The sequence below is a fragment of the Gopherus evgoodei genome, chromosome 1 (assembly GCF_007399415.2).
Source record: "Gopherus evgoodei ecotype Sinaloan lineage chromosome 1, rGopEvg1_v1.p, whole genome shotgun sequence".
NCBI lineage: Eukaryota > Metazoa > Chordata > Testudines > Testudinidae > Gopherus > Gopherus evgoodei.
This window is the reverse complement of record NC_044322.1, coordinates 258,147,467-258,165,369: the sequence shown is the minus strand read 5'-3', so window position 1 is coordinate 258,165,369 and position 17,903 is coordinate 258,147,467. Positions and strand designations below refer to the sequence as shown.

The window sequence follows — 17,903 nt, the reverse complement described above, 5'->3', positions numbered from 1 at the left end:
GAAGAAGAGCTCTGTGTAAACTGGAAAGCTTGTATCTCTCACTAACAGAAGTTGGTCCAATAAAAGATATTACCTCACCCACATTGTCACTCTAATATCTTGGAACCAGCATGGCTACAACAACCACTGAAACACCAAATCCCCCTTGAAACACCATATTAATGCATACGCTCCTGGCCCATGTGGTACTTGGTATTTAATCTGAAAATGTTGATATGCCACCAGCGGGGGCAGAACGTCCTCTTTTGTATGTGTGTGTATGTACCTAGATCAGTGATCACTGATAGCTTCTAGAACAGGGGTTCTCAAACTGGGGGTTGGGTCCCCTCAGGGGGTCATGAGGTTACTACATAGAGGGTCATGAGCCATCAGCTTCCACCCCAAACCCTGCTTTGCATCCAGTATTTTAATGGTGTAAATATATTAAAAATGTTTTTAATTTATAAGGGGGAGGTCACACTAAAAGGCTTACTATGTGAAAGGGTCACCAATACAAAAGTTTGAGAACCACTGTTCTAGAAGACTCCCTTTTCTGGAGAGGTGAATCCTGCCTGCAATGACTCAGAGGCATCACACTCACTGGGAAATTTCTGGCCTCAGTAATCCACCCTGGTCTGGAGTCACTTCGAAGTCAGCCTCTAGAAAGGCAGTCAACCTATAGCCTGCAGCACCTTGTAAGGAGAACTTTAGTTTTGATCGATTTAAGGCAGTTATGTTATGAGAGTCTCTTGTTTACTGGTTTACCTGGTGTGATTGTTCAGAATGCCTTTTTTTTTTTTTTGGCTGGATACTGACCACTTTTCTTGGTTTGATTTGGTTTCCTTGGCTCCATCCAGAGAAGAAAGTGAAGAAGTCTGACTGTGGGGAGTGGCAGTGGAGTGTGTGTGTACCCACCAGTGGAGACTGTGGCCTAGGGACCCGCGAGGGCACTCGCACTGGAGCCGAGTGCAAGCAAACTATGAAGACCCAAAGGTGTAAGATCCCCTGCAACTGGAAGAAGCAGTTTGGAGGTAAGGGTTGCCCAGTCTTGAGTACTGGGAAGTGACCCTTTGTGTGTGCTCAGCCTGGGCCGAGTGCTGGTGTGCATGCTCTGCCTTTCTCTACAGTGCTTCATGTTCAGTACGACTAGAGCTGATTGGAAATTTTTCACTAACTTTTTTTAAATGAAAAAAATGGCTTTTTAAAAAGGAAATGGTGTGATTTATTTTATTCTATTTTATTTGTGTTGAGTTTTGGGGATTGGACAAAGGAGGGGGGGATCATTTCATCACTAGCTCTGATTACAGCCCATTCAGGAAGTGTTGCACTAGGGTGACCAGATGTCCCAATAAAATCAGGACCATCCTGATATTTAGGTGTTTGTCCTGCGTCCCGACTGATCTTTGGCCAGGATGCAATTTGTCCTGATATTTCATTCCGCCAGCAGCACTCGCCTTTTTGTTTTTTTTTCCCCCCCTCACTGCTCACGCTGGCAGCACTCACTTTTAAAATTTTTTATTTTTAATTTTTTCCCTTGCTGCTCCGCCAGCAGCACTTGGCTTCCCCCTCACCAACTGCTCTGCCAGCAGCACTCACCCTCCCCATCTGTCCCGATATTTTCTCCCTCTCATCTGGTCACCCTATGCTGCACTGAGATATTCTCTGTAGGAGAAGGCAGATTTTACAGGCTTTCAAGGACAGGGCTTGAGTCACCCTGGTTTAGGCCAGCAGAAGGCAGGATATTCACAGTAGAAGGTAGAACTGAGCAAATAACTGATTTTTTCGATGTGGTGGCCAAGCTGAAAAATCTGGGAAAAAAAATTGGTTAGTTTTGAACTGGAACTGATTTTTTATATTGCCAAAATGAAAAACTTTTTTTTAAAAAAAAGGTTGTTCGGGTCATTCAAATCAACATTTCAAAACAAAATGGTTTGTTTCAAAAATGTCAAAACTACCATTTTTAATTTTTTTAACATTTTTTCCCTCATTCTTTGAGTTTGACTGAAACTATTTGCCAGATTTGTCTCTAATTCATAAATGGTTTTAGTCACTCTGAAAATGCATTTTTCTGAGAATTTGCTATTTGAATAATAATTATTATTAATAATTAATATATTAATATTCACCCAGCTCTACTAGAGGGATCCTTTTGGCAGGACATCCACCCAACCAACAAAGCCCCCAGAGGCCCAGCAGCGTATTATAATTGCTCTCTATTGCCTTTCCACAGTTGTGAATACCGCCCCTCCCTCTGCATGGCTACTGCAGCCTCCACACTGGAACATGATATAAAATTTGCAGCCTGTCGCACTAGTGGCTGAGACTTGTTGGGGAGTGGATAAAGGCCATAGCATTTAATCCATGAAAGACTAAGATTTTCCTTCCATCCTGGACAAGCTATGTAACCAGGATTCAGGTATATGGTTGCCCTTGTAGACTCAGCTTTTCTCTACTAAACAGCTTGGATGACTTGAATTGATTATGGCACTACAATGAAAGCTGCAGGCAGTCAGTGCAGAGTTTCTGGATTTGGCAGGTCAAGTGCTGCACCTGGGCACTTGCAATTTTTCTAGCCCTATTTTGCAAACTCAAGCGGTTTGGATAGTTCATTTTCAGAAAAAAAACATACAAATGTTTGGATACACATCTGAACTGGATAGTACCCTCTAAACTTTTTGCTTCAACTCTTCACTAGTGAGAACTATTCTGTGGAAAAAATCTTGTTAGTTAACTTGTAATCAGCTGGCTGGCCACCTCTGCAGTGATAGAGCCATAAAACTTTATACAGTGAGTCATGGGGTACGTCTACACTACGGGATTATTCCGATTTTACATAAACCGGTTTTGTAAAACAGATTATATAAAGTCGAGTGCACGCGGCCACACTAAGCACATTAATTCGACAGTGTGCGTCCATAGTCCGAGGCTAGCTTCGATTTCTGGAGCGTTGCACTGTGGGTAGCTATCCCGTAGCTATCCCATAGTTCCCGCAGTCTCCCCCGCCCCTTGGAATTCTGAGTTGAGAGACCAGTGCCTGATGGGGCAAAAATCAATGTCGCGGGTGGTTCTGGATACAGCCTCACCCCTCCCTTCCTGAAAGCAGCAGACAACCATTTCACGCCTTTTTTCCTGGGTGAACTGTGCAAACGCCTTAGCACAGGAAGCATGGACCCTGCTCAGATCAATACCGCAATCGTGGACGTTATAAACACCTCGCGCATTCTCGTGCAGTCTATACTGAACCGGGACCTGCAAAGCCAGGCGAGGAGGAGGCGGCGGCTACGGCAGCGCGGCGACGAGAGTAATGAGGACATGGACATAGAATTATCTCAAACTGCAGGCCCCTGCGCTTTGGAGATCCTGCTGGTAATAGGGCAGGTACTAGCCATTGAACGCCAATTTTGGGACCAGGAAACAAGCACAGACTGGTGGGACCGCATAGTTTTGCGGGTTTGGGACGATTCCCAGTGGCTGCGAAACTTTCACATGCATAAGAGCACTTTCATGGAACTTTGTGACTTGCTTTCCCTTGCCCTGAAACGCCATAATACCAAGATGAGAGCAGCCCTCACAGTGGAGAAGCGAATGGCAATAGCCCTTTGGAAGCTTGCAACACCAAACAGCTACCGGTCAGTTGGGAATCAATGTGGAGTGGGAAAATCTACTGTGTGATGCAAGTAGCCAAAGCAATCATTAAGCTGCTGCTATGAAAGGTTGTAACTCTGGGAAACATGCAGGTCATAGTGGATGGCTTTGCTGCAATGGGATTCCCTAACTGTGGGGGGGTGATAGATGGAACCCATATCCCTATCTTGGCACCGGAGCACCAGGGCATCCAGTACATAAACTGCAAGGGCTGCTTTTCAATGGTGCTGCAAGCACTGGTGGATCACAAGGGACGTTTCACCAACATCCACATGGGATGGCCAGGAAGGGTTCATGACGCTCGCGTCTTCAGAAGCACTGCTCTGTTTAAATTGTTGCAGCAAGGGAATTACTTCTCAGACCAGAAAATAACAGTTGGGGATGTTGAAATGCCTATAGTTATCCTGGGTGACCCAGCCTACCCCTTGATGCCATGGCTCATGTAGCCATACACGGGCAGCCTGGACAGTGGTCAGGAGCTGTTCAACTACAGGCTGAGCAAGTGCAGGATGGTGGTAGAATGTGCATTTGGCCGTTTAAAGGCACGCTGGCACACATTACTGACTCGTTCAGACCTCAGCCAAATGTCCCCTTTGTTATTGCTGCTTGCTGTGTGCTCCACAATCTCTGTGATAGTAAGAGGGAGACCTTTATGATGGGGTGGGAGGCTGAGGCAAATCACCTGGCCGCTGATTACGCGCAGCCAAACACCAGGGCGATTAGAAGAGCACACTACGAAGCGGTGCGCATCAGAGAAGCTTTGAAAACGAGTTTCATCATGGGCCAGGGTACGGTGTGACTGCTGTGTTTGTTTCCCCTTCATGAACCCTCCCCTTTATTGACTCCTTCCCTGTAAGCAACCCACCCTCCCCCTTCGATTACAGCTTGCTTAAGGAAATAAAGTCACTATCATTTAAAAATCATGTATTCATTATTAAAAAGTAATTATAAAAAGAGGCAGAGAACTGACAAGGTATCCCAGGTGTGGTTTGGGAGGAGGATAGGAGGGAAGGAAAAGGCCATTAAACACATTTCAATGTAATAACAGCCTTTTGGTTGGACTGTCTACGGGGGTGGAGTGGGCAGGTGCACGAAGCCTTCCCCCAAGCATTCTTACACGTCTGGGTGAAGAAGATATGGAACATGGTGAGTGGTGATGGTGGTTACACAGGGGCTGCAGCGGCACTCTGTGACCCCGCTGCTCTTCCTGAAGCTCCACCAGACGTTGGAGGATATCAGTTTGATCACGCAGCAGCTCCAGCATTGCAGCCCGTCACCGCTGATCTTCCTGCCTACATCTCTGATCTTCCTGCCACCACCTCTCATCTCGAGTGTCTCTCCTATCCTCACGTTCGTCCCTCCTATCCTCACGTTGGTCCCTCCTGTCCTCACGTTCACTGGCATCTTTCCTGTACTTTGATACCACGTCCTTCCACTCATTCAGATGAGCTCTTTCATTGCGGGTTACTTCCATGATTTCCGAGAACATTTCATCTCGCGTCTTCTTTTTCCTCTGCCTTGTCTGAGATAGCCTTCGGGATGGAGTAGGGAGACTTGAAAAATGTGCAGCTGCATGAAGGAGGGAAAAAAGGGAGAGAAGTATTTAAGAAGATACATTTTACAGAACAATGGTTAAACTCTTTCACAGTGAACAACACTATTCACCTTACATAGCACATGTGATTTCATGGTCGCATTTTGCATCTTAATATTGAGTGCCTGCGGCTCTGGTGTTATAGATCTCACAGACGCAGGTCCGGGCATCAGAATTCAGCTTGCATGCGGCCATGGTAAGCCATTGTCTTTCGGCTTCTCCAGCCTTCAGATACATAGTGCCCTCTGATGCTTCTTTCCTGTTAACATGCAGCAGCAGAAGCCAACCCCCCCCATCCAATTCTCTAGGATGATTGCATTACCCCTCCCCCCCACCGCATGGCTGGTATCATGGAAGATCACTGCTAATCACCCCCCTTTCCCGCCCCACCGCATGGCTGGTAGCTGGGAAGATTCCTGCTAGCCAAACACAAAAAAGCTCAGTGCTATCCTTCCTCGCCTCCCCCCGCTTGGCTACGTGCAAGGAAGGATTTCTTTTAAGCAACAGCCCAGTATGAAAATGGCCATCTCTGTCCCCTTAATTAAATTCCTGAATTTCAGCCAGGTTACCATGAATGATATCACTCTCCTGAGGATAACAGAGCGAGATAAAGAATGGATGTTTCTTGAATGCCAGCAATCACCGGGACCATACGCAGCTATGCTTTGTCATGCAGTGATACCCGATTACTTGCTACATGCATGGCGTGGTAAAGTGTCCTACCATGGTGGACGGGACAAGGCTGCCTTGCCCAGAAACCTTCTGCAAAGGCTTTTGGAGTAACTCCAGGAGCGCTTCATGGAGATGTCCCTGGAGGATTTCCGCTCCATCCCCCAGACATGTTAACAAACTTTTCCAGTAACTTTACTGGCCGAGAATGCATCCCAAGCCCTCATGGCAAATCAATCATTAAAAAACGCTTGCTTTTAAACCATGTTTTGTATTTACAAAGGTACACTCACCAGAGGTCGCTTCCATGGCGTCACTGTCTGGGCTAGTGGCTTGGGATGGCTGGGAGGGTAATTCCGTCTGGGTTACAAAAAACTCCTGGCTGTTGGGGCTAACAGAGTGCTGTGTGCTCGCTGTAAGGTCGTCCTCCTCTTCCTCCTCCTCCTCCTCCTCCTCATCTTCCCCATCCTCAGAATCCTCAGCCATGGTTGAGATTACAACCCCCACCTCAGAATCCACGGACAGGGGTGGGGTAGTGGTGGCGCAGCCCCCTAAAATTGCATGCAGTTCAGCGTAGAAGCGGCATGTTTTCGGCCCTGACCCGGACCTTCTGTTTGCTGCTTTGGTTTTCTGGTAGGCTTGTCTGAGCTCCTTAACTTTCACTCTGCACTGCACTGAGTCCCTGGTGTGGCCTTTTTCCATCATAGCCTTGGAAATTTTTTCAAATATTTTTTATCTTGTCTTTTGGAACGGAGTTCTTTTAGCACTGAATCCTCTCCCCATATAGCGATCAGATCCAGTACCTCCCGTGCGGTCCATGCTGGAGCTCTTTTTCGATTCTCAGGAGACTGCATTGCTACCTGTGCTGATGAGCTCTGCGTGGTCACCTGTGCTGATCAGAGCTCCACACTGGCCAAACAGGAAACGAAATTCAAAAGTTCGTGGGGCTTTTCCTGTATACCTGGCCAGTGCATCCGAGTTCAGATTGTTGTCCAGAGCGGTCACAGTGGTGCACTGTGGGATACCGCCCGGAGGCCACTACCGTCGATTTGCAGTCACACTAACCCTAATCCGATATGGTTATACCGATTTTAGCGCTACTCCTCTCGTCGGGAAGGAGTACAGAAACCAATGTAAGGAGCCCTTTATATCGATATAAAGGGCCTCGTTGTGTGGACAGGTGCGGCGTTAAATCGGTTTAACGCTGCTAAAATCGGTTTAAACGCGTAGGGTAGACCAGGCCATGGATAAACAGTGGCATAATCTTTTGGCTTAATATATTTTAATTTCTTGATAAGAAAAAATAGATATTAAAGGGTCTGATTTTCCTTAGCCTCACACCTTGTGTAGTCATTTATACCTGTGCAAGAGGGAATGTCGTGATCATATCGTCCAGGAATGGGCAACCTTTGGCACGCAGCTCATCAGGGAAATCCACTGGTGGGCCGGAATGGTTTGTTTACCTACAGGGTCCGCAGGTTCAGCCGAATGCAGCTCCCACTGGCCGTGGTTCACTGTTCCAGGCCAATGGGGACTGCGGAAAGCGGCGGCTAGGATATCCCTCGGCCAACATCGCTTCCTGCAGCCCCATTGGCCTGGAACAGCAAACCGCGGCCAGTGGGAGCTGCGATCGGCCGAACCTGCAGACACTGCAAGTAAACAAACCATCCCGGCCCACCAGCAGATTTCCCTGACGGGCTGCGTGCCAAAGGCTGCCGATCCCTGATGTAGTCTGACTTCCTGCACATCACAGACCACAGAACCTTACCCACCCTCTCCTGTAATAGACTCATATCTTCTGGCTGAGTTACTGAATTCCTCAAATCATGATTTAAAGACTTCAGCTTACAGAGATTCCACCATTTACACTAGTTTAAACCTGCAAGTGACCCGTGGCCCATACTACAGAGGAAGGCAGAAAAAACCCCAAACAGGTTCTCTGCCAATCTGAGGAAAATTCCCTTCTGAACCCAAATATGGTAGTTGGCTGAACCCTAAGCATGTCAGCAAGAACCACCAGCCAGACACTGGGAAATAATTCTCTGTGTTAATTCTCAGCCCTCCATATCTAGTTCCCCATCTACAGCCATTGGGGATTTTTGCTACTAGCAGTCACAGATGGGCCACATGCCATGGTGGGCAATCTCCTCATACCATCCTCTCCATAAACTTATCAAGCTCAGTCTTGAAACAAGTTAGGTTTTGCTCCCTCTCCTCCTCTTGGAAAGTTGTTCCACAACTTCACTCTGATGGTTAGAAACCTTCATCTAATTTCATGCCTAAACTTGTACTTTGCACTGGATGGAGTTGTAAAGGGATCTACCTGTGCATGGCTCCAGGTATGATATATCTCTTAGAACACTTTGTTGTTCAATTCTCACTCAGGGTCAATGCTGAATGTCTGCTGAAGGAACCTGCCACCGTGTTCTGTAGTCCAAGCAGATAAACCACTGAGATCTGTATGTGGTGTGATATGCATCAGTACCATAGTTTCATGGCTTCAGCACACAAGGGTCAGGATCTTGCTCCTCCTTGCGGATTGATGTAATACATTGTTGCTCTGTTATCCAGAATTATTTTGATTGAGTGGTTCTGTTACCCACACAAAATTCTCTGTTACTCACACACTCAAGGGCACCCACCTTTACCCGGTGGGGCTCAAGGCGTAACCCTCTTAATTTATGCACCCCCACCCTTTTCCAGTTCCTAGAGCTCCAGGCAAAAAGCACTAACTTATCCCTCAGTGGGCTCCGGACTCTACTCCTCCATGGGCTCCAGGCAAATACCCTACTATTCTGGTTTGCTAGTTTTCATACCCCATTTGTAAATGATGCCACAAGATGGTGGAGAATCAGGCCTTTCGAATCTGGAAGATGTTTTCCACTAAAATGTCTCTCTTTTATAGTTTCAGTATTAAAATGTAGTTTCCTTTTTATAACATTAATCCTGTACCCATGCAAGAGCAAGATAATTATACTTTTAAATTGGGTCATATTTGGGGGCAAAATTACCTCCCAAAATGTCCCTTGAATTTTTGCTGCCCCCCACACCCTGTTTCTTTGGGTATGTGATCCACCTGCCTGAAATCACTGGCAGTATGTGCCCACCTGGTTAGATTTGGGTAATGTTTTATTCATGCTCCATGATTCTTTTTAAAAAATTCTTTGTATTCCCACACTCTTTGCAGCGGAGTGTAAATACCAGTTCCAGGCCTGGGGAGAATGCGATCTGAATACCGCCTTGAAGACTCGAACTGGGAACCTGAAGAGAGCCCTTCACAATGCTGACTGTCAGAAAATTGTCACCATCTCAAAGCCCTGTGGGAAGCTTACCAAACCCAAACCTCAAGGTACAACCCATTTGCTGCCAGTAATGTGCTACCCCATTTAAATCCAGTCGCTGCTGGAATCCAAATGCCTTAATGGGAAGTCAAGAGTAGAAGAAGGATTGTCATTTCTTGTCCCTTCCCAGCCACAACACTGCTTCTGCATTTGATCTCCCAGCCAGGAGTATGCATCCAAGCCATGAAGCCCTGGGGCCTTAACAGATAGAATCCCTGACTGAACCCCACTGAAAATGTACTGCTACCAGTTCGTTTTAACTATGGGTGTTTATGCTCTCATGGCTTCAGGGTACAGGATCTCTTGCCACAACCCCTACTGATGAGCATACACCAATAGCAGCAAGAGAAAATGTTTCTAACAATACAAATAACTTTTTCATATCTCCTTTTTGTTAGACTTTTAACTGCCTGCTGACAAGCCTAGGCTTTCCCTTGGGATGGGAATAGCTTAAGGAATATTGTTCACACAAGTCATGGGGAGAAGAGGTTATTCTCCCTGCTGCTCAGTGTGTGTCTAGAATACCATTGAAAAATCAATGACTGTTCTGTGCACTTTGGATCATGTGGTCTCAAGCCTAAGAGAAGTGTTTGGTAATGCAGGGATGGCAGGAAGAAGGGGGTTGTGTGTTGTCTCTTGCTGCAATTAACAATGCAATTCCCAGTTTGCAGACAGCCATATGTCCCACTAATTCATCCTGTTTCCATGTGTCACAGACTCCCTTGGTCAATATCAGGCAAACTTGTTTTCTTTTCTAATCACTAGGGCTTCTTAATGAACTCTTCTGCAGCAGCAGCAGGTACAAGATAATTTATAGTGGGCGCTTAGACTGCATAAAGTACCACTTGGTCTCAGACAATATGCCTCATGTAGACCACATAGGGCACATCACATGGCCATTTTTTTGCTGGAACAGATGCTATTTTTACTTAAAAAAGAGCTGAGGTTAAGCAGATTCCAGAGTTTCTTATTGCTTTCTTTCTCTGAATAAATATTAAAAAAAAAACTGTGTATGATTAAAAGTGACAGGTGTCCTTTATATTAACAACGTCATTGGATCACAAGTGGTCCATAGAGTATTTGCTAATGGTCTGCTCCTTATGTATCAGATTATACATACTTCCTTAACTAAATATTTTGTCAGTTTGTGTGTGTGAGAGTCAGAGAGCTTTACAATCAGTAGAGCTGTAACTAATAGCTGTAGCCTTGTGCATTATTTACAGAATTATCAGATGAGTTATGATTCTAGAATCTGTTTTGATGATGATGTCTGAAGGCCCAAACTGGATTTTCAGAGACTAGCTGAGTTTGCTGCATTTGGGAGGTTACTGGAATAAGCTTCATCCTACACTACCAGAAGGCCTCTCCCATCCCTGTCCCCACTAGTCTGTTGCTTTGTTCTGCTTTGCTAAGTCAGCTTTACTAAGTCAGTATTTTCTGTCAATGACTTGAAGGGGGCAGAGCAAGACAAGCAGAACCGTGGTGGAGGAACGCTTTGAGGGAGAGATGCAGGCAGATGATGGAAAAGCAGCCTTTAAGCTTCATTTTTTTTTAAAAAAAAAAGAAAGCTTTGTTGGGATTATTGTAGCAGCCTTTGTTAAACTGGAACTGGCATTCCTGAATAAGGATACTGAGTCACTCTAACAATGAATGGAGCTACATGAACAGAGAGAGGTCATGTAAGTTTGGACTACTCCACACACAAAGGTTTTTGGGAGCAGAAATGCTGGTTTCAGCAAGCCTGGCTGTGCTGCATAACTTAATCTGAAGACACTGCTCATGTGTTTTGAGACAATGCAAATGAAAAATGTGTGTAAATGCATGTCTTTGCAGTTAAAAAGTATAGTAACTGAGGGGATAATTTATACTCTCAGATCTCCACTGGAGATCATTATGGCACATTCTTGCACTCCACTCCCATGCCCAACTTCCATAGGCATAGGCAGGAGTTCTGTGTGAGTGTCAAGTGTAGAATACAATGGAGAAACTCAAGGTGGACAAGAAATCAACATAGTTGATCTAAGAGCAGAATTCTTGTGTGTGTGTGTGTGTGTGTGTGTGTGAATTACAGGAACTCCATGTTTCTTGAATTGTAAATGGGGGATGGGTAGGGTGAGAAATTAGAATGTATTTCAGCAGGATATAAAAATCTAGGTGGAATTTTTTTAACTGACCCAAAAAATCTTGGCTGCTGAAATACTGAATGGGGCAAGACTATATTTTTGTTTTAGAAAGTGACTACATTCTTCATGAGAAAGGGAATTGTAAGAGGGATTTCAGTGCCTACCTACAATGGACTCTGGAACTAGATGGAGGCAAAACTAAACTGCACTTTGACTCCAGTTAGACTAGGACCCTGTTTAATTCGTTAGGAGGAGAGAAACATGTTGTTTTAGGGCAGAGTAATGGATGGAATGCTCTGTACCTATGTGCTGCAACTCCTGTTAAGTGCTAGTGAACTGCAGTGTCATAGATTGGCTATTACTCCCACAGTGATCACAAACAGCAGCAAGTATAGTCGCTGTTCGGTATCTGAGATGTTCTCCATCAGATTAATCTTTTTCACCTCCAACCATTATGCTTCAGAAGCAGCATCTCTGTTCTTTACCAGCAGGAAGGTAAGCTCTGATTATCTCTCCAGCAGCTCTAGGCTGAAAGGGAGGAAACAATGCAAGCAAACAGCTGAATGTTGGAAATACAAAATAGATTATCCTGTTTAAAGACAGAGAGAGAATTATTTGGGCTCAATTTCAAACCAAGCCAATATGACCAAAAGTCATTCCATAGGAACAGAGATATTGCCATGCTGGATCAATGGTCCATCTAGTCCAGTATCCTGGACATTAGTCAGTACCAAATGCTTCAGGGGAAAGTGTAAGTGCCCTGCATTAAGCAGTTGTGGGACAATGGCCTCCTAAGTCCCACTAGATAGAGAAAGGCTTACACCCTGAAGTTTAAGGATTTATATCCGTTCCAAAATGTAATTTAAAATATTTATTCCTAGAACTCTGATGCTCTCATTATCCATGTAAGTGTCCAGTCTTTTCCTGAATCCTGCCAAGCTCTTGGCTTCATTGATATCTTGTTGCAATGAGTTCTGCAGGCTAATTGTGTATTCTGTGAAAAAGTATTTCCTTTTTTGATCCTTGAATTTGTCACCTTTCAATTACATTGAATTTCGCTCTGTTCTGGTGTTATGAGAGAGGGTGAATAGAAACTTTAACCATCCATTATTTTATATACTCTTATCATGTTCCCTCTTGATTGCCTTCTCTCTATGCTAAATAGTCAGTCTTTTCAACCTCTCTTCATAAAAGTTTTCCCATGCTTCTAATATGTCTTGTTACTCTTCCTTGAAATCTCCAATATTATTGCTAAATCCTTTTTGAGATTAGTTGACTGAACTGAACACAGCATTTCAGGTGAGGGCCTGAAATAAATTGATTTTATATAAATAATGTCATTTAATCTTCTCTTTATTATTCACCATCCCATTCACGATGCATCCTTTTTATGATCACTTCTATGCATTGAGCAGGGATCTTCACTGAGCCATCCAGAATGATACCCAGGTCTTTTCTCTGGATTGATGTAGTTCATTTAGACTCTAGTAAGTCTATTGGTAGTTCTTCCAGTGTGCAGTACTTTGAATTTTTTAGCACAGACTTATCCAAGCTAAGGGAATGGAACAGATGAAATTCACTCTCAAATTTTTCATAGTTGTCTCCAGTCTTGACTGATGATTTCGTATTGTCTGCAAATGTTGCTACCTCACTGCTTATCCCCTTTTCCAGCTCATTAATAGTTACACTGAACAACACTGGTCCTAGGATGGAACCATGTGTCTTCCTGTTGTTGACATGAATATTCTCTTGGCCATGTCGCAAGATTTTCATTTTGATTTTCAGCAAGATTGTTCTTTGTATTGCAAGAAGAAAAAGTGCATATAAAGAGGGAGAAAAATAAATATTGAAGACTTCCCTTTAGGTGTCCCACTGGGAGGTATATATTTTGTTTTTTTCTGAGAAGCTGTGTGAACTCTAACATAACTTCTGCTAAGCTAAATCAGAGCAGCTACTTATTAACCTCAGGCTTCGGAAACTGGTGACCTGGGCTTTCGTTCCCATTTTATATATTTTCTTCATTATTTATCAGTAGCCGTGGAAAGGCCTTAAAATGGTCTGCAAGCTGTGTCCAATCTGTCATTGTCTGCTGGTGGAATTTCATTAATTCAGACACAAATTTTAGAGCTTGGAAAGCTTGTTTCAAATGCGCCTGTATTTCTTCTTCACCAGAAACTGATCCACCTCAGCACTCTTTTTTTTTTGCTTGGTACTGCATAGCTGCCAACTTTAAGGATTGACCGTAGTCTGAGACACCCTCCACTTCACTGCTTGAAGATGGAGGAATCTCAAAGAAACTCTGCTGACCTTTAGCAGGAGAACCAACTGAATCAAAACTCACTACATTTTCTAATGGACACTTTCCTCTGGGGGTTAGTTGGGGAGCTACGATATCTGATGATAATGCCTTGATACTGGGTTGGTGTATCAAAATATGATGATCCTACTATATCCTAGAATGAAAAAAATTGGACACATTCTTGAATGTGGTGCATTTTGAATGGGAAGTTGTTAGGACTCAGATTGTGATGATGATATCCCAGATGCCATAGTTTGTGTGTCTGTTACACTAATGAGGCCATGAGAAAACATATAGTCTGGGAGAGTTAAAGGAATAATGGAATCCTAGCAGAGGCAACTGAATCTCCTGAAGCATGTACAATCAGACATTCTAACCAGTGTCTGCCGTGTCAGTGGTGTTCAAGGTCTTTCTAAACTATGCTGATAGATATGAAGGAATCAGGCACTTCTGGTGAGCAGCTTCTGTAATGGCCAACTTGCTTTGATGAGTGGAAAGCACTGCCAATAAACTCCATCTCCTGTACTTCCTGGCCACCCAAACTTGATTGATGAGTGTTCAGGTTCCAGTTGACCAGAAAGTAAAAAAATGAGTTATTGTCAGGTTTCAGAAAATATTTTTTCCTTACTTCTCAGAGGGGAAGAATTTATTTTCACTGAGCTTGGTTGTCTCAGTGGTGGTCTCTCTCTTTCCCTGACTCTTACTTTTCCTGTCTTCCCATCTATCTTTCTCCATCATATTTTTGACTGTTTGTTCTTCAGATTAAAATAATATGAGATTAAATTATCAGTATATACCTATTATCTGGTCATTCTTCAATGTAGCCCTCTTTCTTTCTAACTCCATTATGTTTTCTCTCTGATTTTTTTTTACACATATTTTCATCTTCTTCCCCATCCCCTCCTCCTTCCCATCTTTCTTTTTTATACATTTTTATGTATCTGCTCTGAATTACCATGCTGTTATTCCACTCAGTCTCCTTAGTCGGGACGACCGGTTATTATCGCTCATGTTCCAAATACACTTCACCATCTTGTATTTGCAACCTCCAGCCAATGTCATCTTTAATGCCAGAGTATGGTCTGAGGAAGATTTCAAGTCCTAACATCCAATATTCCAGAAGGTTGCTTGGATCAACCTGCTATAAACATTGGATTCTGTTACCTTAAATCCCTGTGGGCTTCCATATTACAGGTAAAGGTGGCTGCAGTTTGCTCCAGTAAAACAGATAAGGTGCAGCCCTTGGGCTCCTGGCAAGTTGTCAGTGCAGTTTTCTCTTTTTCTCATATAATCCTCTTTGTATTCTTGCTTATATCATGTCATCTGGGCACCTTGGGTAGGGTTTACAATACTAGTGCTAATACTCTGCAGTACATAGTGTGTTTTATCTAAGAATCTTTACAGACAACAATTAGCTAATCCTCACAACACCTCTGTGAGAGAGGAAAATACTTTGATCCCCACTGTGGAGAGGCATGGTGACTGAGATACAGAAATGACTTGTCCCCAAGGTCACTGGCAGATCCAGGAACAGAATCAAGAACACCCAACAAGTTCTATACTCTGAGCAATGGCTACGGCTTCCTTTTGTTCCAGTCCCCATGGTTATTAAAAAAAACAGCATGATTTTTCAGGGTAAATATGGTGTAACCTTTGTTTTGGAGTTAGCAATCTGAGCAGATTCAAGATACTAATGTGTCATTTATATTCAGGCTGCTTGACAGAAAGTTATTTTACATCTTCCTTTAGAAGGTGCCAAAATATATAGCTGGGTCTTGTTGAGCAGATATACCAGCAATCAAATGAGCTGCCTGCTGGTGGAAGAGAGACGTTCAAACTACACAGCTCTTCTTCCGGTCCTTCTTCAGTTCCTTGCTATGCAGTCAGGCTGGATTGCGCTCTGGAAGTAAAATATACTAGGTGCCTGTTGCTATAATGCATCAGGCACCATAGTAGGAGACTGGATATCCAGCTGCAGACAGGATGTAATGCTAACCATTGTGTCACCAGAACAGAGTTCTATCTTGGAAGAATGACTTGTCTGCCAGTTAGTGGCATGAGCTGACTGTGGTGTTCTCTGAATGGATCACTGGCCTGATATACAACTACTTTTTGCTCAAACAGACTGGCTGCCATATCGGGCTGCTACCTGACTGACCCTGTTGAGGGAGTGGATGATCTGCCATGTTGGTAATTTGGACTGTGCACTCTGTACTTTGCCTTCTCCCATTATAAAGGATGAAATATATATCTCACTTCTGAGTGGGAAAAGATTCATGAGCACTAAGAACTTTTAAAAAAATTATATAAAGATGCTGAAATTACAGGCATCACAGTCCTGGCTCCTTCTCCCTCTGTAAATTCCAGGACTCCCAGCCCTTAATGTAACTCATTAGTCATGCATACATGCGGCTAGCATAATAATTAGTACTATAGAAGGCAGAATAATAGGTTGCTGCTCAAACTAATGAGATATAAAAATGAGGGATTTTCTCACGTTAGGCAAACAGCTGTGACAGTGAAACAATAAAGGAAAAAGCATAATTGTGGGGCTCTTCCAAACCTTGGAGTTGGTTTCCTAAAAAACGGCTCCGATCCTCTGAGGGAGAAACTTCTCTTTTCACTCCGGCTACATAGATGCTATACCTGGGTTGGCAAGCATAGAACTTGGAGCTCTACAATGCTGCTCAAACCAGTCTTCCTCTTAATCTGCAATGTATGCCGCATGGGACCTGCAGGGCCTGGTATTTATTATTTGTGTTTGCAGCGGTGTCAACAGACCCAGACTGTGGGTGTCATTGTGCTAGGTACTGTATAAACACAACGAGTATGTCTACCCTGTAATTGGGAGGTGTGATTATAGCATATGTGAACATCCCCAAGCCAGATTTGATCTAGCTAGATCAAAGCTAGCTTGAATGGCAATAGCAAGTGAAGCCACAGTGGCTTGGGCTGTTTTCCAGTCCACCTGGGACCCTGGGTACGTTCTCAAGCGGCTACCTGTGCCACAGCCCTTGCTGCCATGGCATCACTGCTATTGTTAGTGGAGCTAGCTTTGATCTAGCTAGATTCAAGTTAGCTCAGGTATATCTGCACATGCTTCAGTCACACTTCCCAACTGCAGTGTATACATCCCAAAGGGAGAGACAGCTACTGCCCTGAAGGGTTTATGGTCTAAAGAGCTCAAACAGACAAAAGGCAGGAGGAGAAGCAGCAGTCCAGAGAGGTAAGGTGACTATCCCAAGGCTGTGGCAGAGCCAGGATTAGAATCCAGGTCTCCTACCCCAAGAGATCCATCTTGGCATGGATGGAAGACTGTTCAGCTCAAGATGGAACATTACTTGCTGGGAACTATAGTCTCTGTGAGACATATTTCTGTGTATAGGCCACTGCTTCTGCATCTAAAATCAGAGGGGTTTTTGCCATTGGTTTTGATGGAAGCAGAAGTAGATTGTAAAAGAGAAGATTGGCTATGGTCTGGGCTCATCTTGGTACCCTCAGTCGGTAACACTGGGGTGCCCTTGATTTGGTTGCCTTTGATGGTGACTTGTCAGCACTCCCTGCTGAGGTCTCTTTGGACCTCCAGCTTTGTGCTCCTTATATGGGTACCTTTGAGTAATCTGAATGTTAGACAAATTACTAACAACTCCATAGAATCAAAAGGTAACATTTATCAGATTGACGCACACAGAAGCTGCCTCTAATTCAGAAGAAAGAAAATACACTTAGGGGAGGAAGAAAGAAGAGGCAGAATTTTTTTTAGCTTTGAAAGAACATTAGTTTTCAAAACCTCATATTCTCAGATGTTTCACAATCCTGCAGAAGTTTTTTTAAAAAAAAACCCAAATTCTAAGAGCTTCCTGGATACCGAGTTTCAGCATTTTTTCATCCTTTGGTTTGTATGTCTGATTCCTTTTTGTGTGTTGCCCCAAACGGTGAAAAAGACTAAATGTTGTATGACTGTTGTTTACCCTTTAGGACCACAAAGGTCTCCATTAGCATTAATGTAAAACTTTGTGTATGAAAAGATTAAAAAGTCTGAGTATCCTGATACTTTTACATGCTCATTGCCTCACTCTCCTGGCTTTCAGCCGCACATCCAGCCTGCTTTGGCATTCATCAGTGCCTTTCAGCAGTGAAAGGGCCTGAAGCTATGGGACTTATTGGGATAAAAGATATGCAATCAGCAAATGTTTACACTCATTACCATTCCAAGCAGTGAGAGAGCTCCATTTCCTTCTTTCTCTCCTTTC

General features: G+C 43.9%; 1 protein-coding gene across 1 annotated transcript in view; it reads left to right on the top strand.

Moving 5' to 3' along the window:
* Positions 1-17,903, top strand: part of PTN (pleiotrophin) — a 127,588-nt gene that overhangs the window by 97,898 nt on the left and 11,787 nt on the right. Inside the window, exons 3-4 of the mRNA XM_030543842.1 lie at positions 839-1,010; positions 9,075-9,236. Of these exons, the coding sequence (XP_030399702.1) occupies positions 839-1,010; positions 9,075-9,236 (334 nt within the window). The remainder of the gene's footprint in view (positions 1-838; positions 1,011-9,074; positions 9,237-17,903) is intronic.